Source organism: Peromyscus leucopus, chromosome 5 (assembly GCF_004664715.2).
Source record: "Peromyscus leucopus breed LL Stock chromosome 5, UCI_PerLeu_2.1, whole genome shotgun sequence".
NCBI lineage: Eukaryota > Metazoa > Chordata > Mammalia > Rodentia > Cricetidae > Peromyscus > Peromyscus leucopus.
The window spans coordinates 33,938,760-33,962,512 of record NC_051067.1 but is presented as its reverse complement, the minus strand read 5'-3'; the positions used below and the strand labels follow the sequence as shown (position 1 = coordinate 33,962,512).

Genomic DNA, 23,753 nt, shown 5'->3' with positions numbered 1-23,753 from the left:
GTATGATGATGTATAAATTGAACAGGGAATTTATATCAATTCCCTAAAACTTAGAGTTCTGGGTCAAATAAAACATTACAAGTTTAAGACCTGTAGGTTTAGCCTTCTTTTCATATAGATTTGGAACTGCCACAGACATATCCCTTTGGGTGGGTCTGCAAAGGTGTGGGGGCACCTATACTGGTTTCTCTGATGACCCATGGGCTGGGGTCACAGACTGAGTGAAAAAGAGCAGGCTGAGTGCCAGCATTTATCACTCTCTTTCTTGCCTCAAAGACCATGTGACCAGCTCTTAAGGTGATGCCTTTTGTGGCTATGCCTTGCCTGCCCTCAGAGGCTGTTGTGCTGTATATGCCCTCTTAAACTGTGAGGCAAACGAAACCCTTGGGGAAGCTGCTTCTGCTAGCATTTTTGTCAGAGCAACAACAAAGAAAGGAACACACAGAACCTAGACCCCAAATCTGGAGTGTCAGCAAAGGAGCTCCCAGCAGTCCCTAACAAGAGAGGATTTAGTATTAATTTCCGAGCTACAGTTAATCTCCTAACGGGGACTGACAGTTGCAGTGTTATAACTGGGACCTTACATGCTCGGCAAATGTCCATGTGTTGAAGGCTTCACCCTCAGCTGGTGTGGTAACTGAGAGGGGCGGAAACCATAGGAGCTGGGGCCTAAAGGAGAAAGCTAGTCTGGGGCACGCTCCCAAAGAGTATGTTGGGGCCTCAGACCCACATCCTTCCAGCCAGCAAGATCTAAGCAGTTTTCTCTGCCACTCAGTCCGTCACATCTATTGACTGACTGGTGTCTTGCCAGCAACTGGGTCAAGTATCATTGACAGAAACCTCTGAAGCAGTGGGCAAAATTAATCTTCCCTCTCCAAGACAAATTCACTTACATATTCTATGACATGATTCAGAAATGTCGAACTCAGGTAGCACTGAAGGGCCGCCAACCAGGAGTCTTAGTCATGGGCCAGGACAACATAAACCTGCTAGTCTGATCCTGCTAACCAGAAGGGCAAGCACTCTGGGCCAGTCCTATCTCTAACCAGGAACGTTTTCTTGAGGCTGCTAAGTGTGTTTACAGATGGGTTTTTTTCTCTCATCGGTGATGACAGTCCTCACTAAGACCGGAAGGAGTGAGCTACATGTACTCCAATGGAAATCATACACATAGATAGGTGAAAAAAAAAATCTCAGCTTGGATCAGAAAAACATCAAGTCTGTTTTCTGATAGCACTTCCTGAAATCCTAGGGTTCAGAACATGGGCAACAAACTTTATAGCACTCCAAGTATCTGTAATTTTTTCTTCTATAAGAGATTAGAGATTCTTTCATATAATGCTACCCTCGGTCCAGATTACTTTGAAGTATCATCCACTGCTTTCATGATATGTAATTATTAGCCACAGAGATACATTTTGTTATTTATTATAGAAGTAAAGAAGCTATATTATGGAGATATTATTTTTATATTGATAATATTTTCCTTTAATGCTATGAATTTTATATCACAGGTTTAAAATTAATCACCAAGAGAAAAGAGTCCAGATACTCTCACAGTTGGCTAATTTCCTTCATCCATGTGAAATTTCAGGACTATGACCTCTGAATTGTGGGTATGTGGTCATCTTTGTATTTAAGGAGTGGAAAAAATACTAAGAAACATGATGGTGGCTTACTCCTACTTTTCCTGTGTAGTAATATCTGTGAAGGCAAGCTAAGCATGGACTTTTAGCAATTTGTGTGCCACAGAATTTGTTAGTAAGCATGAACCACAGCAGTCGCCTGTTCAATGGGAGCACAATACTACCATGACGTCTCACAATTTACGTGATGTAAAGGGTTGCTGCTAACAAGTTTCAGATGCGAAGACCGCAGCTCGTTGAATGGAGTTACTTGCTCAAAGCCATATGTACATGGCTAGTGGTCAAGGCAGGATTCAAGTAGTATGACATCACGGCCTGCCTGGCTAGCAAATGGGAGCTAGCAAACGACTGCTGATGAGGGAAAGTGTCTTGCTGCTGGGACTCAAACACAAATGACCAAACTTGAGGAAACACAGGAAGAGCTGCTGATGTGCCCTTGGTCTACCAATATATTGTGTACTTCTACAGGCAACAACGGGGGTTCTCAAGCACTTCCCAGCCTTGAATAAATATATAGAAGCCAAATAGGCAGAGAACCAAGGTGAATTTACCTCATAGTAGGCATATTGGAAACAAATGTGGGGGAAATCAGCTGGGCATTTTCAAGGGGCTTGATGTGTCTGACACTAAGCAGGAGTCCGGTGGGAACATGAGAGGCAGCGATGACAGCCTCAGAAGAGCTTTTCTAGTCCTTGGGACCACCTTACCAGCCATTTATGTGTTCCATCCCATTTTCAGAGCATGCAGAAGATCAAAGGGCAATGGCCAGGAAGACTGCTTCTGTGGAAATTACTAACTGGGGCATTTCTGTGACTTACAGAAAGTTCTGTAACCACACTGACTAACTTCAATCTGCCTTTATTAAAGAAGAGTAAAATCACTAACCCGATGATACTCAAATACAGTCACAGCTCTAGAATCCTATCTACAGTGTCTTGATACACTGTGCTTTGTTCTAAGTAGCCTAGAGAACTCAGCCCCAGGAGAGTTCTTTACTAAGCTGCTTGTGTTCTACTGAACAGATGTTGTGCCTTACCACCCTCATGTTCCTAGTCCAGACAGCAGCAGCCAGATGTGAGCTCCCTGCTGTCATCCCCTGTGCTGCCTAAAGCACGTTCTAAACACTTTACTGCCCTATGAAGCAGACCGCGACCACTTTTTCTTTCTCTCTCTTACACCGGTTCAGCCATTCCTCAGTGTGCAGCTCAGCGGCACTCTCCATCCTCAGTAGCTGCACTTACACTGCTCTTCTTTCTCATTCTGAAGCTTGTCTGAAAGACAATTTTCAGCTATGTGTGAAGCAAAAGCTGCAACAGCTTGTACAAATAAAATACAATTTTAAAATAATCAAACAAAATGCACTTCAGTAACTATTAACTCTTTTACATATAGATCATACTTTAATTTGTAAGTTGTTTCAAAGGCCAAAGATCACTCAGCTAATTTAAATAGGCAGCTGCTCTACTTTATTAAAATAACTATTGAAATGGTAAGCAGTTTAGAATTGCTAGTCATGTGACTGCCATTAATGATGGCTAGCATCACTCCCAAACAAAATCAAGTTGATGATTTATTTTAATATATTTCGGATGGCAGAGCTCATGAATGACATCACCTCAATCCACTGCTGAGAGGAGACACTGAACAGATGAAGTGCTGTTCAGAGTCAGTGTTGCCCTGACTTAGGGGACAGAAGGATTAATGAGAAAATGAGAATCTGCCACATGGTGCTGCTGGGCTCCTCACTGTGGTTTCAATGCATGCAAAGCCCCGGGGTCCCACCTGGTACCCTAAATGTGCACTTATGTTTCATTACACCTTGGCCCTTCCTATGCACGCTGATTACAAGTATCAATCCCTCTCATTGTTACACACCTCTGCAGTCCCACAGCACTCAACTGTGAAAACTCCCAACTCCAGTCTCTTCCAACACAAGGCCCATGCTGCTAAAACTACAGAGAGTAAATTATTTGTCACTCGACAGGGTGCCAATTCGGTTTCATAAGGATGACATCACGCCCATTTTACCAATAACAATGGCACTAACAAGAACTTGTAATCAACAAACCTCGGTCCTCTCCTAGCCCTGGCAGGTGCAACTCTTTTTATGCTAAAAATAAGCCAACATTAGCTTCAGCTCAGAACTATTTCTTTTCTCACAATGCTAAGCAGAAGTTGGCTTCCAGAAGGCAGTGCAGCTGCCGCTGCCAAGGCCGCTTCTGCAGATGCCTGCATTAATTGTATCAAGGACACACTGAACTAAGTGCTTATTCAGCACAATGGCTATTGGGGAGCAGCTGGAGGCACAAGACAAACTGTCTTGAAGGGAATGTCCCAGCCCAGTGTGTAAATTACAATGATGAAGTACAAAGAGCCTAAGTTTAAGGGTCTAATATAACTGCAGAGTAGGGCAAAAATTTAGTGTTATCAGTAGAGTCCAGATCCAATAAATAAGGAAGAGAGACTTGCAGATTTCACCATTGCTCTTACCGTTGTGGGTGATATTGAGACCCATTTCCACACAGCAGGAAGGGGGAAACTCATCACTAAAAATATCAGTGATGTTGACACTGCCCCTCTTGCATACCCATATCAGAATATAATTACCCTCATGTACAGGTCAGTGTGCATGTGCACATTAGCACTAACTAAGTGGCAATGCCAGAACAGCCTTGTTTACTACACAAAAGCAACACTTGGCTGCAAATTGCATCTCTGGCTAGTCTTCTTCCTTGCTCACTCCAGCAGGACCCCTATAAGCAGTACTTGTCTGTTCTTTGAGCACTTCTCCTTCTCTTATATTAGCAAATCTTGGTGAATTCATGGTGATTAAACACTATTCTAGGTGACAGGTAATTAATTACAGAGCTTGTGACCATAGTAGTTTAGATAGCGGTAGAAAAATCTGCCTGCAAGCACCCCCAGAGAAGGACAGAACATAACGGGAAACAACAGGCCAGGGTCAGATTATGAAGTCATGTGCTTCTCTGACAGCCTGTGCCAGAGTCTCTGAACTCACATATACCTTCTCTAGAAAAGTTCCAGTGAGGATGGCCACACCCATACATTAGTTGGGAAATTGACCTGAAACCATACAGTGGCTCCAATAACAAGATCTGTGTGACCCCCGTCTTCCACAGGAGTCTCTGCACAAAGCTACTCAGGTGAAAATTCAAGCCTCAGGAAATTACAATTGCTTCTTCTGAGGAATTAAGAAGTAGTTAACAATGAGAAAGTTAAGACATGAATATCAGCCATCCACATAGTACAAGTACAATTTATTTTCACTTTAACTGAATGCTAAAGGGTGTAGTGCATTAAACACATAGGCGAGTTGCTAGGAACACTGAAAAGCATCCTCAGACAGGATTAACTGCACCTGTACTACTCCATCTGGAAACCAAGCCCTCACTGCCTCAGGCACCATTTCCATGTCTACATAGAACATGCCAGAAAAATTGTCATCACAGTAAACTGCTGTTACTGCCATATACAAGCCATGATATAATAGGCATTTCCATACAATACCAACTAACTTCATATATAGGCTAAGATGATGTATTAAGCTAGACGCAAGCCTTTCACCCAACTTTATCCTAATAGGCACAACTTGAATGACCTCACCCCAGTAACTCACCCTCATAGTCTAGAAAATATTATCTGTACAAACAGTTGAAGAATTAAAACATAAATTTTAAAATGAAAGAAAACAAGTAACTGTATTAAACAGAAAGCAAATCAACTCTTGTGTCCAAGTGAGTCTTGATGATGTCTGTCCCTTGAAACTGTTCTTTGAGGGTACTTGGTATCTGACAGCTCTATTAGCCCTGGAGTCTTATCCAGCATGTTTATTTTTAATGGGTTTCCCTTACAAACAGCTGCCTAAGATTCTAGCTTTTTCATTCTTTCTTGGGCCTTTCGTAAATATTTGAAGCAACTACTCATTAACCATTGCACATCTATTCAATCCTGCTGTATGGCCTGTGAACTGGAATTGGCTTTTCTTTTATTTTGCTATCTGCTGGCCATACTAGAAACCCCCTGCTGTTTGGGTTCAATCTGTCAAGGTCCAAATTATCCTCCAACTGAGAGCTAATCAAGGGCGTCTGACCTGGTTTGCAAATAAACTAGGAACAAAAGTGGGTTTATTTTTCTTTCTAGGGAGCCCTAGTTCTCACAAACTAAAGCAAAATACATGCACACCACGAATGCAATTGCTTAAAATTGGAAACAGGCACAACTGCCCACTGAAGATGGACTGGATTTACCAGGCGCTTCAGAGGTACCCGTTTTCAAGCTATAAATCCATTTTTTATAGAAATTGGTTTGCAAATACATTCCAAATTAAAAGTCACAGTTCATTTAACACAAGTCTGAAGCATGCAAAGAATGTAGATTTGAAGCACTCGGCTACCCCAGTGAGGACACTGGAGACTTCAAGTATCTCCATTGATGCCAAGCTTCAAGTTGCTGGGTACACATGGCAGAATTAAGCTTTCTGCATCATTAACATCATTACTGTATCCACCTTATATAGACTTCTACACTGTGAAATATGAAATAGTTTCCATTTTAAACTTTTCTGTTGCCTCTGCTGCTACTGTTACTGCCAGGTCTCACTAGGCATATTCTGGCCTGGCTCTCACTCCATCAACCAGACTGGCCCTGAACTACCAATACCCCTGCCTCTGCCTCCTGGCTGCTGAGGTTGTACCACTGGCATTATGAATAGTTTCATGAACTAGTGAATGTGCATAAATGTAATATTACTAATACATCTCAATACATTAAGGTCCCAGAAACAGAAGTCACATCTTGGGTCTAAGGCTCAGGGTCTTTTTTTTTGGGGGGGGGGAGGTTCAAGACAGAGTTTCTCTGTGTAGCTTTGGAGCCTGTCCTGGAATTTGCGCTGTAGACCAGGCTGGCCTCGAACTCACGGAGACCCGCCTGCCTCTGCCTCCTGAGTGCTGGGATTAAAGGCGAGGGCCACCACAGCCCGGCTCAGGGGCCTTTTGTTTGCAACAGGTATCTAATCTTAGAAAACCACCTAAGACAACAAAGCTGAGGGCCAGGAACATTATCCCAGAACATGATGACTGAAACTCTGTGAATGAAGGGGTTCCCTTAAATTGCTATCACCTGACAAAATGCAGTTAGCTGCATTGCAGCAGCAATGAATTTGCAGCAGCCAGTTCAGGAATATAGCATTTTCCCAAAAGGTGACTCAAGACAAGGCACAGTGTACTGGCTCATCAGTGAGGAAGTCTGCATTTTAAACTCCTCCTCAGATGGCAAGCAGGAAAAGCAAGAAGCAGCAGCCAGAGGTCACAAGGGAAATGGAAGGATGGAAAGAAAGGTCAGCAAGAGGTAAAAGTACAAAGGTTACCTGGTACCCAGTTCACAGACAACACAGAGAGCCATAAAGCAGCAGGGCATGCCACTTACAGTCAAAGCACACAGCATTCATCAAAACGTCACCACAAATGCAAATGCAAAATAAATCAAGGAACAAAATCAGAGACATACGATTCCACCTGGCTTATGAAATGAGGCTTTGTTTATTTAGGATCAGCAGTTTTATGGGTTTTTTTTTAAAGATTGATTTTATTATAGTGAATAATGTATACAAGTGTGGGTCTATGTTTGGTGTATCTGTGTGAATACTGGTTCCTGAGGAGCTGAAGTTACAGGTGGTTGAAGTTCCTGATATATGTGGCGGGACTTGAACTCCAGTCTTTTGTAAGAGCAGCACACACTCGCAACAGCTGAGCTATCTCTCCAGTCCCAGATTTGTAGTTCTGATCTCTGGAATCCACGTTTAAGAAATTCAGCAGTACCATGGGTGAACATATGATATCAAGAATTAGCTGATCCCCATGTGAGAAAGAGCTGGTTTCACCCAAAAGACAGCCCACCAAAATTCTCTGTTTTTCTCTTCTTCTACAGTATCCTGGGTAACACAGCTACCATTCTGGAAGACCATATGATTTAGTACTCTAATATTTCATTGAAAAAAAAAACCCACCTTGTTTTATAACTTTAAAGCAAGTCTTAGTTAGAAACTAGTCATTGCTGGTTCTAATATTCTAGCAATCATAAGAGAAAGTTCAAAATATAAATAGCATGGTCTTGATATCCCAAATGTTCTACTTAAGAAGTATTCAACAAACATTTGTTAAATAACCTAATAGTAGAAACAATTAAGAAAAGAATACACACTGACCTCAGCTAATGTGCCATTTAAAAAAATTATGATCCTTTTGTATTTATTCAAAGTAAGCTATTTTAAAGGTCATCAATTTAAGTCAAGAAACATGCAATAAAGTGCAAAATATGAGGCAACCTGAGCAAAAGCACAGGTTTTCAAAATTTATACAGAGAGCTATTTTTCACATGACTAAAATATTTATGAATTTACAAAAAGCATACATTACTTGAAAATCCAGTTCCAAAAATATTGCTGGATACATTTAAATGTTGGGCTAATCATGTTAGAGAAGTTATTTTAAAATCTTTATTCAATTTATTCTCCACTTAACACCAAGCCAAGTTCCTCCCACCTCCCCCTCTTTTCTACATAAACTAATTACATAGTGAATTACATCTGAAAGTCAGTGCAATCATAACTAAAGGTCAGACCATCGAATATAAGTTATTTCGAGTCTGAAAAATAAAGCCCAGATGTTACGACAGTGAACAAGTATAGATATAAAAATGGAAATAGATTCACTTGGTAGAGTTTATGGCAAGCTCAATTTTTTTTCAAGGCAAAATGATCTTTTCTTTTTAAATCATTTTCTTCAACAATTCCTATGTAAAAGATTGCCTTTGTTTCAAATATTCTCTATCTTGCTATTATTTGTTTATATAATATAGAGGGGTATATATTAATATTCACATGTGTCCAATCCATGTCTTCTCCCTGAAATGACCTTACATCTGGGAACAATCCATCTTTCCTTACCAATCAAGGGTACTAGGGTGGCTAATCCTTCCAATTTAAGGATACAGACATGTACAAGGTTCCTTTCGAGAACGTTCCCCAACTCTGGTTGCTCAGGCTTCTTATCTTATGAGAATCATCACAGCATGCAGCATGCACTCATTCAAAACATTCACTGAACATCAATTGCAACTTGGGGCTAAGTGAGCCCCAGGTAGCCCTCACTGTCAAGGTGGTCAACTGGAAGACATAAGTAGACACTCTCCATCTAGTCAGCCCTGTCAGCACAGACAAAGAAAGAACTTGTATGGCTGGGGACAGACTATGTTGCTAAATGACACGATGATGAGATGATGGCTGAAGAACAGCCCTCAGACCAAGATAGGAAGGGCCATGCAAATCACGTCACTCCCTAGGACCTTTTAAACTCACAGTGGGCAGAAAGACACCTAGGACACCTTCTATAAGGATCAAGGAGGAGTTTAAAAATGCAGACTCTCAGACCCTACCCACACCAACCAGTATGTCCCATGTCAGCAAAATCCCTATGTGATCTGCATATACTGTACAACAAGGAAAATATACCTAAAGTCTGGTGTTTCTTCTTAAAGGTAACCCAGGCATGGACATGTGAAATCATGCATGAGTATGTACATACATACATATTAAAAACAAGTTTAAAGAACACAAAGTAATTCTCAGGCAGTGGCTTGTTTTCTCAGGTCCTTCCTTCTGGTTCATTTCTTTAAGTTCAGTCAGATAAACCAAAGCATGTTTTCCACTATGTAAGAATGTAGTAAGATTAGGATTATGAGTATAAGAATTGCTGTCCTAGCCCCAGGAACCGTGAAGTGTGGAAAAAGCCCAGACTCACAGAACCAGTGACTCTGAGCTTCCAGTGTAAGCCACTGTGCCTACTGATAACAGTGGGATTGGATTACTGGACAGTACGTTGTCATTTTGATCAAAAACAGGATAGTGGCTGCCCTGCTTCCACACTGTCTGGTTCAGTGATCTTAAGGAAGCCATTTACTCCTGTCCCTTGCTCTCAGTTTTCCCATCTGGAAACTAGAAGTGAAGCATACTTTGCAGGCAAGCACTGTGGAAGCTGGCAGTGCAGAGCTGTGCTGGGAGATTTGGAAGACGATGACTACATGGTTCCTTCTTGTTATTGGTGATGAAAAGGAGGGTGACAAAGAGGAAGGCCTGGACGACAAGACACTGCCAAGGAAGGAAGCTGCATTCTTTACAACCTTTATCCTCTGTTACTTCACTGTCTGCTCTACAGTCCATAGTTTTTCTTTTTATCCTTTTCTTTACTCACTGTCCTTTTTCTGTTAAGTTGGTGAGAATATCTGTTTAATTCATCATTGGATTCTAAGAATTTGGCATGACAGATGCCATATATTAGGTCCATAAAATATTTGCTGGGGAAATAGATAATTAAAATGATAATTTATAAATTAATAGGCTCCATTGGCACTTCTCTTAATGTAGTGAGCTGCTTTCTTTTCAGAGCAGTTGGCTTCAGAAAAGAGAACAGGATCCTCCATCCTCCAAAAGTATGAACAAAGAACCATTGTGCAAGGGAGTAATATTTAAGTCTTAATGTTTTTGTCGAGATTGTAATTACAACATTTCTCCCTTCTCTTTCCTCCTTCCCAAACCTCCTATACACCCCTTCCTGCTCTCTTTCAAAATCATGGCCTCATTTTCATTAATTATTGTTGCATGCATATACATATGACACAGTTCCCATAAGTATCTCCAGCTGATTTGAACTTGCCATCCTCTGATTCATCCTCCTGAGTCCTGGGACCACAGGCGAGGACCACATAACATGGCATTTTGCCAGATAGACAGCCATGAAAAGCCACTGAGAAACCTTTCAAAGCAAAGAAGTGAAGGCTGCGGAGAGAGGAGCCAGGAAAGTGCCTACAGCAAAAGCATAAGGAGCTGCATTTGGATCCCGAGCACAGCAGTAATATAAAACCCATGCATGGTGGTGTGAGTCTAACCCAAGACCAGGGTGGTGAGGATGCGAAGACCCTTGGAGCTCCCTGTCCAGACAGCCTAGACAAATCAGTGAGCTGCAGGTTCAATGGAAGATCTCATCCCAAACAGTAAGTGGAAGGCAACCTTTGGACTCTATACACATGTACATACATGCACACACGTGCACGCACATGTGCACACACACACGTGCACGCACACACACACACCAAAAAAGAAAAAAGAAGAGAAGTGTTAGGTTAAGTAAGGTGAGAAGAGGGAGGAACCAGGGAGTGAATCTCTGCTTTGTGTTTGTAGTTGAAGATGTGATTTCTCAGCTTCCTGCTCCTGTTGTCATGATGGGCTCTCAGCCCTTTTGAACCAGAAGGCAGAAGAAATTCTTCTTGCTATAAGTTACCTTAGTCATGATGTCTTTTTACAGTAACAGAAAAGCAATTAATACAAGTCTAATTAGTTCATTAACACTGATCAAGGGATTATTTCCATAATATAAGGCATGTTTGTTTTATAAAACATGTTTAAAGAAGTTAAAGGTTTCTTGATTCTGCTAATTATAAGAAATTTTGCTTTCAAACAATTAACTTATCCTCATCAAAATACATGATACTTAAGGAAGGGAATTTTGGTTAAATTAAAAACGAGGACCAAAAAAGATCTAGGCATTGATTCCCAAACTCATGGAGTTTAAAAATATACACTTCCTAGCATATAGCTCCCCTAGTCTATTCAGACAGCTGTTACAAGGTATCTTGGAGTAAGTAACTTAAAAACAGCATATATTTCTTACTCACAGGTCCAGAGGCTGGAGGTCATAAACAAGGGCCAGCAATTTCAGCACTCGACGAAGGAAGATTCATGCTCTGCTTCAAGGATGTGGCCTTTGGCTGTATTCTCACACATGGAAGGCTACATGCAGTAAGTATCCTCACAGAGTGAAAAAAGTAGCCGACGCCAGGTCTCACTTAGAATAGCATCACAACTGTCTGCTCATGGGCTAGTTACCTCCCAATAAAACCTCCTAATAATATCACAGAGGGAGTTAAAAGGAACATAGGAATTCTAGAAGTCTACAACCATTTAGACCATAGCAAGTACCTGGTGAACTATAAGAATCTTTTAGAGTAGATTTGTGACATAAAGTTTCCATAGCTTGTGGCTAAAAGTTTCCATAAAGAATGGATAACCAGGCCGGGCAGTGGTGGCACACGCCTTTAATCCCAGCACTCAGGAGGCAGAGGCAGGCGGATCTCTGTGAGTTCAAGGCCAGCCTGGGCTACCAAGTGAGTCCCAGGAAAGGTGCAAAGCTACACAGAGAAACCCTGTCTCGAAAAACAAACCAAAACAAACAAACAAACAAACAAACAAACAAAAAACACCAAAAAAAATGGATAACCAGTACTATGATGTAATAAACATCATTTGCATCCACCACAAAATTCAAATTAAAGCTTGCATATCACTAAAAGATAGGGGCTTTAGGAGCAGGGAAGGCCTTAGGGGCTCCTTTCCCTTCCCTTCAATCACTAACTCCAGAGCACAAAGCAACAAGGTGCCACTGGAAACAGAGACAGGGCTCTACCAGACTGTCAGCAAATCCTGGACTGCCAGTTTTAAGAACTATAAGTAAATAACTTTCTGTTCTTTGTAAACTACCAGGCTTGTATTGTTTGTTTTGTTTAGGAGACAGGATCTTACTATAGAGCCCTGGTAGGCTTTGAACTCACTGTGAAGACCGGGCTGGCCTCTAACTCACAGCGGCTACTTGCCTCTCGCTGTGGAGTGCTGGGTTACTGGCATGCTCCACTACACCCTGCTATTTGGTTTGGTTTAGTGATGGTGTCCTACTATGTTATCCAGGCTGGCCTTGAACTCCAGAATTCAAGTAATTCTCCCACCTTAGCCCCCTGCAGAGATGGGAATCCAGACATCTACCACATGTGCAGGAATGGTTTAGGGATGGTGTCCTACTATGTTATCCAGGCTGGCCTTGAACTCCAGAATTCAAGTAATTCTCCCACCTTAGCCCCCTGCAGAGATGGGAATCCAGACATCTACCACATGTGCAGGAATCGGGGGTGTTTCATTGTAGCAGCACAAATGTATGAATACAGCAGGCCTAACATGGGAATGACAGAGCTGATGTACACCCATTCCACGAGAAAATTCAGGTCTGATTTTTGTTGCTGCATATAAATAGTACATTTCTTCACTATTTCCCTGGGTGTCTTGATCAAATGGTGGCATTAGTTAATCAGGATACTTCTCCACACAAAGCTATTGGACTTTGTCTCCATCATACCTTCATCTCAGTTATGTGTAGTGATTCATTCAAGGAAACTGCACAATGTCAGGTTTACCACAAAGCTACTGGATTATGAATCTGGCCAGACATTTGCATGTCAACAAATAGAGTCCAAATTTATTCTCAGTTTAAAACTCACATCTATAGTTACTACCTTACCAATATTCACTTTCCTTAACTAGAAATTCAAACTACTAATAAGGTCATCCTTTGGAAGGTGCTATATGAACTGCCAGAGGAGAGGAGAAAAGTTGTCTTCAATCTCAAACCAGCAAAATAAAAACACCTGGCCTGGCCAGACATGCCCCTGGTACAGTTGTGGCACAAATGTCATGCCAATTTTTCTGCTTGGAATGAGACCTGTTCCACAAGATGGAGCTCATACTTGGCACTGTGATGGGAGCCAAGAACTTGACATGTCAGATAGCCTAGGAAAGTTCCTACTTCTATGACTCTGCTAAAGGAAAGCAGTATTAAATGACTCTTAGGGGCTATTACTACACCCACAGATCAGTGCATCTCTCAACCCTCATCAGAGAAGTTACTTCTTGCAGTAAAATTCAAAGACCCACAAGTGGTGAAGATGATGAGAAGAAGAAGTTACAGAATGCTTATCCCTAACTGGGGCACCTATCTATATCAAGCTTCCTCCTCCCAAGGCTCAGGTGTCATTGCAGAGAAGGGATGGCAAGATTGCAAGAGCTAAAGGCAGTAGAAAATTACAATGAAACTGTGTTTTCCAGATACAGAAGGGCAGCTCCACATGGGAACTCTCAGTGCTTGTGACAGCATGCACTAGACTGTGCTTTGACAAGCCACACAAAAAGCCCACTACTATCTATGGAGCTATTGGCAATTTATAGCTGCTGTGAGAAGGAGAATCAGTGTTCTTTAAGGGTACAGCCCTGGTAGGTCAAATACATTTTAGCATATAGTCCCATACTCAAAAACATATGGACCACACAAACTGTACCTACTAGTTCTTGTTTAATTGTTGTTTAAGGGCACAAAGTTGGGTGGATAGGAAAGGAGGATTGGGTCTGGAAGAAGTTGAGGTAGGTGGTAAATATGGTCAAAATACATTGTATGACATTCTCAAAGAGTTAATGTATTTTTTAAAAGAATTAACTATAAAGATGTAGAGCAGTGGTAGAGCCTAGAGTTATCAGGGCTCTGAACTGAATTCTACTAACACACACACACACACACACACACACACACACACACACACACACACACAATGTGTAATCATGTAATTACTCATTCCTTATCACTAAATTCATTTATTCATCAACTTCCTCTTATTCAACTATATTGTCACTGCTGGATTTTCTAAGCCTCTGGCTTCACCCTCCTCTTGCTAATGCTATCAGAAATGATACATTAAAGGGCATGCGTTTCCATGTCAGCAACCTAAATCCAACTTTTTCTCCTATCACAAGCAGTAAGAAATGTGTTAGAACTGACCAAGAGATATAAAGAGCATATGGAGGGCAACAAATAACAAGAAATACAGGAATTTATAACCTCTGCAGACAGCCAAGGTCCCACTAACAAACATTGTTTTTCATGCAGAAAATTGTGCTCACCATACGTGACATTGTGTAAGGGTGTTTACGGCAATTTAATATCCACGGGAGCAGGAGAAGAAATTTAATAAGTTTTCAAATGAAATGAACTGACAGGCAGTATGAGAAACTGCAGACTCTGCAGAATGAGCACGAGCTGTTGGCATCACAGAGTAGTGGTTCTTCCCAGAAAACATCCCACGAAGGTCAGGTTCAGAAACCACCAGGTAACAGTATCGCTTTCACATCTTTCCCGGGCAGTTAAAATTCCCCTAAACAACCTTCCAATCTAACTTCAAGCTTTCAAAGTTCACAAGTATCCCAGAAACAGAGCAGCCTCAATTCAAACTCTGAAAACAAACCCTTGGGGAACTTGTGTCCCATTGTCACCCAGAATAATTTGCAGAATGCTGTTAAAATTGTGTAAAACCAAAGCAAATGCATATTTATGTACATTAATGTGGAGTTAAGTGCTCATACCTGATTCATAAAACAGTAGATACCTGTGAACTGTCAGGAAATGAGTCTCCACAGTTATTTCTCAGCTGTAAATCTAGGAAAGTATGAAAGCCATCACCACTAAACATCTGTGTCATACAATCAAGTCTGTGTTCAATTAACTGCACTAAATGAACACCTGAAGCCAAGTGGCATTTCTTGTTCATTTCTGAAATGGGTTTTCCATGCCACATTTTCCTTACATGCCCCAAGCTGCACATGGAATTACATGAGGCATGAGCATTTCTATGTTAGCCACTCACCCAACATTTACTAAGCTCTGGCCAAACCCATACATACTACCACATATGCTTGAACCTAATGTCTTCTACAAAAGTCACCCAGGACCAATCATAGCATATCTGGAAATCATAGCTTTTCTAAGACTGGAGCCTATTAGCATAAATACAAATGGCTTACAGCAAATTCGCAGGAAATATGTATTGAGTGAACAGAGCAGTAGCCATATAGTTCCAATAGTCACTTTAACTCAGGACCACATTGAAGTTTCTTTCTCATAGGCCTCTAGCATAACATAACCTCCAAGAGCCCAACTGGTATCTTGGGTCTTAAGAGTCATCAGCGATGATCACGGCTGATCACCCAGGGCCAGCAGCCAGCGAGGTTCTACACAGAGACCATTGTTGAGTAGGCTGACTAGAAGGGAATGGCAGTGTTAGGGAAGCTGGAGAGAGACATAAGAACTGCCAATTTGCTGACATTCAGGTATGTTTTCAAACTTCAAAGGTGCTTGTTTCAATTTTTGTTTTAAAAAAAAGGTCAATGACCTCGTATCCTAAGACTTGCTTCATGGTTCTGTATACTTTAATTTTCATTATTTCAAAACTAGGTATGGTGATGCATGTTCATAATGCCAGCATTTGGAAGGCAGAGGCAGGAGGCAGGAGGATCAGGGTGCAAGGTCGTTCTGGGCTACATAACAAGTTGTAGGCCTGCTAGGGCTAGGTGAGACCTAGTCTCATTACTCCCACTAGCTACCCTCCTTCATAAACAAAGAGGAGTGCCTTGAAACACAGTCCATGTGGTTTTCATCTTTTTTACCCACTACACTTTGCAAAGTCAGTACTCAATAACTGTCAGTTGTGTCTTCAGTCCTATCTGGATAATGATAAACGAGCCTGCTAAGTCTTCCAATCCTACACACTTGTAAGTGTCTCACAGTACACTATATATTGGCCTTCATGTGCTCATGAAATAACAGAACTTTCTTTTTCCTGGTTTTTCTAGACAGAACAAGATTCCCAGGTTAGTTAAATTATCTTTCCTATTTCAAAGAAAGCTGCCTTATATTCATTTTCATAGTTCATTACATATAATCATTTAATGTGTGGTACTTAAATCCCTTGTAGAGTTGACAATGTACAGCAAATGAATGTAATCTATAGGAGACATTTGCTTGATTATTGTATTTGAATATTGCACAAATGAAAAGATAAGGGAATTAGACATTTAACTGCCATATAAATTAATAGCATGGCATTAATGGTCCCGTTTTTGTATTGGAGCAAAATCATTATAGAGTAATCATCACTAGAGGTGATAGTCAAACGGAGGCTTTATGCAAGCTCCACTACTGAGCAATTTGGATAATACAACAGAAAATCCAATATTGCTCCCAGCATCAGCTACTCAACATAGCAGGAAGCAATGTCTTCTCTTTGCTTTTCACAATTAATCTTCGCCATAACAGGCAGTGCTCTTTGCCAGCCTTGGGCTCTGAATTTGATTTTTAAAATTTCAACAGTAATACTGAAATCACAAGGCATCAAGAGATTGTCTTCCTGTTCTGAATACTTCATCATAATTTACATTACGTCTATAACTGGTTAATGCCACTTACCTTGCAAGGGCTTTTCAGATTTATGAAGGCAGAAAAAAGGAGTGTGGGGGGGGGAGCAACACACAAATGAGATCTAGAAAAGCACACGGTAACTGTAAAAACAGCCCATCCATCATCCCCACGTTTTGATTCAGAGACAAGAATGGAAGGTGCTGTTTCCACACCACTCACCCTGCACACACACAAAGGTTTGCTCCATCGAGAACACAACTGAAACTGATTGATTAGCTGCTAGGGAAAAATCGATACAAATATCCTAGAAAACACCAGCCTGTGAATTCAATCTGGCCCCAACAAAGTCCTGGTCACCGCTTGACATGTTTTTCTAGATATCTAAAAAATGCAGCTACACGGAACCCAGCAATCTCAGCCCAGGGACCACAGCTAATCCCTATGATTTTATTAAAGAGAAAAAAATCCTGACTCAGCAGAGAGGAGACAGGAAGGACAATTTCCCAACACACAAATGTAGATGTGTCTCAAAACTGAAAACCACTGAGAAAGTAAAAAGAGTCAATGAAAACTGCCTAGAGGACTGAGGTGAGTGAGAAAAAGGAAAGCAGCCAGGAAACCAACTAAATGTACATGCTTTATGAACAAGAGAAGTGAAGGTTTCTAGTTAGGAGAGACAATCTTGACTTCAATGCTGCCCATTCAAACGTTAATACACACGCTTCTGGCAGGTGAATGAAGGAGCAGCACATTCAACACCCAAGGAAGCCATTTTATCCAGAATGATTTCCTAACTAGTTTCCTTTCTTTTCTGAGTGCTGCTTGGCCTTTACTTTGCACATTCACTATAGAGATAGATTAATTTTTTTATAAACATAAAACATTTCATGAATACACTACTAAGGAAGAAATTACATACTTATTGTATGTTCCATTACATGACAGGAAACCTGGCTTCTAATCCTAGTCTACACAAGTTCAGTTTTTATTTATTTGTTTTTAAAATCATTTATATTACTGGCACACAGAAGTCACTAAATAAAAGTAGGAAAGGAAAGACAGAAAACAGCACCGAAATAGGGTGTGGTGACTTGGATCTGTAATGCTAGCACTCTGTAGGCAGAAGGAAGAAGATTGCTACAGGTAGGTCCACATAACAAGTTCAATGACCCAAACTGCAAGACCTGGTCTCAAAAGAACCAGAAAAGGGAGCTGAAAAAAAGGGAGGGAAAGGGGAAGGGAGAGGGGAGCGGGGAGGAGAGAGAGGACCATTTTAAGGACATGAAATTTATCTGTACTGATAAAGGAATTTACTGGTAGCATACTTACACTTCATCTTTGAGTAATTCCTCACAAACCCATGTTTGTTATTCATAATGGAGTAAGCCTTCTAAATCATGGTAGAATGGTTGTAGCTCAAAGGCACACAAGTTATTCAAGGATAAACAAAAGTCATAGAAATAAGAAAAATGTGACATTTCTTCAACTATGTTGCCTGTAAAATTATCTTTTATGATTTAAAAATGCAGACTTTAGAATCCTTGAGACCCTTAAAAAAAAAAAAAAAAGACCTTTGCAGAAACAAAGATAATGCTACCTAATCAATGTGTTTACAGTATGAGCTTCCAAGCTGATATTTCCTAGGATGGGACAAAAATTTACATTTTTCAAAATTAGAAAATAAAAAGTGATTGTCATATTGCATAGCTCATCTATAGAGAATTTACTCCTAAAACATATTTTAAAGCAAAAATAAAGCCTGTGATTGGGTGACAGTCATTTACATCTGTTAGAGATGTTACAATGTTTTACCCAAATTAGGATATCTACTTCATTCCCTTTCAAACAGCCAACAACTACATCTGTCTAAAATTCTTACAACAGATAATGCTAAAATGGCAGTGAGGAGAAACTCCAGCTAAGAGAGCCTTTTCAGATCACCTGGTCAGAGCAGTGTTACAAGCCCAAACTGCCTACAGCAGCCCTCCTGCACACAGTGGTTCCCTAGTAAAGGTATGAATGACCTCAATGCTACAGCAATAAGGCCATATGCCAGTCAATTGAGTCAGCAATATAAGACCCAGGGTTTCAGTTTCAACTCTAAGGTATACATAACAAGACAACAAGTTTCAAGCCTACATTGTTAACATCCAGTTCAGAATGAAAATAATACACAAATAACTAATGACAATAATGACAGGATCTTCCAGAACTTTCTCCATAAGCAGCCACCAACTGTTGCTAATCTGGGATAAATTGAGTCATTCATTGTCACTAGCCCAGCTCTGCACAGCTGACACTACCAACTAACCACAGAAGAAACTGCCTCGTGCTGCTGCTCAGAAGAGAAATCAGACTGCTGAGCTGGAAGCAATTACAAAAGTTCCCTAACCAATTTATAAAATCCATGTTTCTTTTCTCTTAAATTATATATGAGACATGAGTGCTGTGGATATTGTTCTATATAAATAAAACACTGATGGCCAGTGACCAGGCAGGAAGTAGGTGGGACAAGGAGAGAGAATTCTGGGAAGCGGAAGGCTGAGGGGAGAGACACTGCAGCCACCGCCAGGAGAAGCAGCATGTGAAGATGCCGGTAAGCCACCACCCACGTGGCAAGGTATAGATTTATAGAAATGGGTTAATTTAAGATAAAAGAACAGTTAGCAAGAAGCCTGCCACGGCCATACAGTTTATAAGTGATATAAGCGTCTGAGTGATTATTTTATAAGTGAATTGTGGGACTGCAGGGCTTGGGGAACCTGGAGAGAAGCTCTCCAGCAACACATGAGTGGGCCCATATAAAGTCATGATGCAATCCCATCAAAAGTAAGGATCAATTATGAAAGAATGAAGACAATTCTTCACTTCCTAAACAGTCATTTTGTAGTTTCATATTTTTCGATTTTTTCAAGTGAAATGAGATAGGTTTTTAAAAGTCTATGGAATTTTATAATGTTGAGGAACTGTAACTTCTAATTAACAATGGTTTGTTGCAGAATATTTAACTATGCAAGATGAGTTGCATTTATTTAATTATGAAAAAATGGGTTGCATTTGTTTATGTTGTGGATTATTTGATTAACTATGTAGAGATATGTTACATTTTTTAATTATGTAAAGATGTGTTGCTGTTTTACTTTGCCTGCCTAAGCCACCTGATTGGTCTAATAAAAAGTTGAACAGCCAATAGCAAGAGAGGAAGTATAGTCAGAACTTCCAGGCAGGAAGAGTAAGTAGCAGGAGGAATTTAGAGTCCAGGGAAAGAAACAGGGAGACACCTGGGGCCAGCCAGCCAGGTACAGAGGCAGCAGAAAAGTAGGATATACAGAATGAAAGAAAGGGAAAAGGCCCCAAGGCAAAATGTAGGTGAAGAGAAACTGGTTAAATTAAGTTAAAAGAACTAGTAGAACAAGCCTAAGCTAAGGCTGAGCGTTCATAATTAATAATAAATCTCAGTGTCTTTAGGGGCTGGTTGGCGGCCCAAAGAAAATTCCAACTACAGTGGTTCATATATAGAGCAGACACACTTAATATCTCCATTATCAGAGAGACACATGGAAAGACGAGTACCAGTCAAAAGTGTCAGCCAAGATAACCAGGTGCATAGAGAAAGTTTCTATCCAAACTTGTGCCCCTTCTTAAAATACTTCCAGGAATCTTACTGCAGAAAAGACAATCTCCCAGGGTTTCCCAGAACACACGCACAAAAAACTAACACTAAAAACAGAATGTTACCAAAAACCAATAAGCTCTCTTTGTTTCTCAACAGCACCTGTTGAATGTAAACATGGAAAAGAAGTAAGTTAAAAATAAATGGTTAAAAACTTGGTTTTTATGACAATAAATGAGCCAAGGGTATGTTTTTCTCTATTACATGAAACATTCCAAATTCATGTTGATAAAAGCTTTAAATAGACTGAATAAAGAAATGTGTTTGGAATGCAAGTACTGTGACATTCAGGGTTTAAGCACGGAACGCAGTTTTCCAGGTTACTTGCTAATAGGAAAAGAACATTGCCAGTAACCATTAACCCACAAGAGGAGGAGACAATAGACTACCCACATGTTGGATGTAAAAACACACCACTGTTATATAGACAGACTAAAAACAAAGACAAAAGAGGAAGTTCATGGATTAGGCAGTTATGTGTCAAAACAACTGTGACTCATGCTAAAGATAAGCCGTGCTATTTGCTGAGGGCAGGAGGCAGTGATTCAGAGGGCAGTACAACACAGGCAGCCTGCTCCTCTCACAACTCTCCCTAGTACACTACTCCCTGGACCCACAGCTATGGATTTCATTCACCCCACAAAAATCCTTAAAAATTTCAGAGCTGTGTGGATGACTGATTGACTGACTGATTAAGTTCTCTCTTCCACTCATTCATCCCTTATTTTCCCTTTTCCGTAGCTAGAGATGGGTGATGCTGCAATGTGTTGCTTACCTGAGAGTGCTTAAACACAAAAGTCATATAGGACCACAATTAAAATAAACACAGCTTGAACGATTAACCGGGTACTATCCTCTGCTAGCTGAGCAGACACATTTAAGCTTCAGACAGCTAAAGAAACTGGAACCTTTCTAAAAGGAAGTATTGGTTAGAAGATGAATGTGACTTTTTTTTTTTTTAATTTCTTTTTATGGTGTTTGTCCTGCATATATGTCTGTGTGAGGGTGTTGGATCCTCTGGAACTGGAATTAAAAACAGTCATGAGCTACCATGTGGGTGCTGGGAATTGAATTCAGGTCCTCTGGAAGAGCAGCCAGTACTCTCAACCACTGAGCCATCTCTTCAGCTGAATATGATTTGTTAAGAAGACTGACTTCATAGATAATTCTAGAAACTCTTACCTTGAAAGGATTGCTTGGCTCTCTCTACAAGCTCATCAATGGGGTAGCTGGCCAGGTTTCCTCTGGCGTGCTTCGTTTTGCAGTAGGTACAAGCATTGAGACACCTGTTTAAAGGGAGACAATAAACAAGGCTCAAAACCTTAAAGACTGGGCATACACAGACTGACAGGCAAACAAACAGTGCAGTGACATTTTAGTAACATTTGCTTAATTTATAGGAGATACAAAAATAATTATCTACATGACTCATATTTAACATCCATGAGGAGCAGAGTTAATAATCCTTGTGACTTTTAACTGTGAGAGAATGATCACAAAAAGCCACAGATTATCCTAAACATACAAATCTACAAGGAGCAAAGTTTATAAACACTTTAAATGATTAAACACACGTTTCTATGAGAACCCAAGTTTATAAACTCCATGATTAATCAAAGGAAATTCAATACACAGCACTTTTTTTTGTAAACTACCAGTATTTTTTTTTTGCCATCAAATAACTAGAAAATTTTTAGTATTATTTATATGTAGCTTTTTAGGAATATTAGATTATTCATTGAACTTTTAACTAATGATTTAAAAATCAATGAATAGACAACAGCATTTTTAGAAAACTAAAGACTTTCAGAAAATTTCAGATTATTTTTCACTCTTAAGAGGAAAATATGAAGATGCTCCTGTGCATTCTGGGAGTTCCATTAGCAAGAGAAAGAAAACAAAGAGGATGACAACAGTAGTGGTGGGAAATGTAAACTGAGTCATGTCCCAGGAGTTTCAGCCATGGGTAAAAAGTTACTTGTACACACTAGAATATTGATTCTGTTAGTTTTGAAATACAATTTAAATGAAGGAATTACCAAATAAAAGAGACAATTTTTAATACACAAAAAGGTGAAGTCTAAAAACACTGAACAAAACAGAAGTTGTCTAACCTCAGTGGTTCAGTATCTACTATAAAGAACAAGGATCTCAAAAGACCACTATTACACAAATGCTTTAAATTTCCACATTGCAAAAAACAGAATTTGATAAATGAATGTTACCAGCATTTTACTGGTATGTAACTGTGAGATAGATATGAATCACTCTCCTTAGTAGTCAAACCAACAATGCTTAATGTCTGACAGTTTTACATATAACTCTAGGGAACAGTAACAAGTACACTTGGAAATATGTTTTATTATTTAAACAACCACTATCATTAACTTTCAACACTGTTTCTCCCAAGCACCTTATATTTAATTTAAAAAATTGAGTGCCTTCTATAATTTTTGAATGATGCTTGGCTGTGCTGTCCACAAAGGATAACCCTTCTGTTTCCTCCTGACAAAGGAGAAATCTGTTAGATTAGGCACACTGGATCTCCTTTAGCCTTGTCTATGCAGTGAGGGGTTGGGGATTGGGGAGTGCAGAGCATATTATCAACAATGTCCACCACACAGAACGGGAATCTACCTCAAAAAGTCAGACATGTGAGTAGCTCAAAGTCATAGAACAGCTTGGGTTCAAGTCCAGGCCTGCCAGACACCAACTCTGTGGTTCTTCCCTATGAACATGCCCCTGGAATAAATGTGCATCAAACATACTTGGGGTGGGGTGGCAGAGACTATGTTTAGCAGAAATGGGGCTCTGGGTTCCATTTCCAGCATTCTAGTATCAAAAACAAAAAAACAAACACCCCAAAACAAGAACAGAAATCATCCTCGCTACATACAAAGAAAGAAAGAAGGTCCTCATCCAGCAGGAGCTAGGGTAACACAGCATAACTTGAGAGCACTTACTCTCCTACATAGAAGCATTTCTTTAAACTGTGTACTTCTCTGCTGTAGTTCTGAGGCTCTGAAGTCAGGCTTCCTGTCTGGACTGGCCCAGACTTGTACTTTGCATTCCTGCTATCATCTGTTTTCTGTTTCTCATCTTCTTGCTGAGTCTACTGGCAAAATGTGTCACCTCATATGACTCGTTCTGTTTCGAATTCTGGAACTCTATTCCCAGTGCTGTGCTGGGTACACTGGAGGCCAGTGTGCTCTCTTCCTTTTCCTCAAGTGTTCCCAGGGCTCTGGGATTCCCCTGTGACTGTCATTCACTGAAATCAACACTGTTCAGGCAAGCTGC

General features: G+C 40.4%; 1 protein-coding gene across 1 annotated transcript in view; it reads right to left on the bottom strand.

Annotated features, from left to right (window-relative positions):
* Cdkal1 (CDK5 regulatory subunit associated protein 1 like 1) overlaps positions 1–23,753 on the bottom strand; it is a 571,051-nt gene that overhangs the window by 296,410 nt on the left and 250,888 nt on the right. Inside the window, 1 exon segment of the mRNA XM_037205851.1 lies at positions 21,639–21,742. Within this exon segment, the coding sequence (XP_037061746.1) occupies positions 21,639–21,742 (104 nt within the window).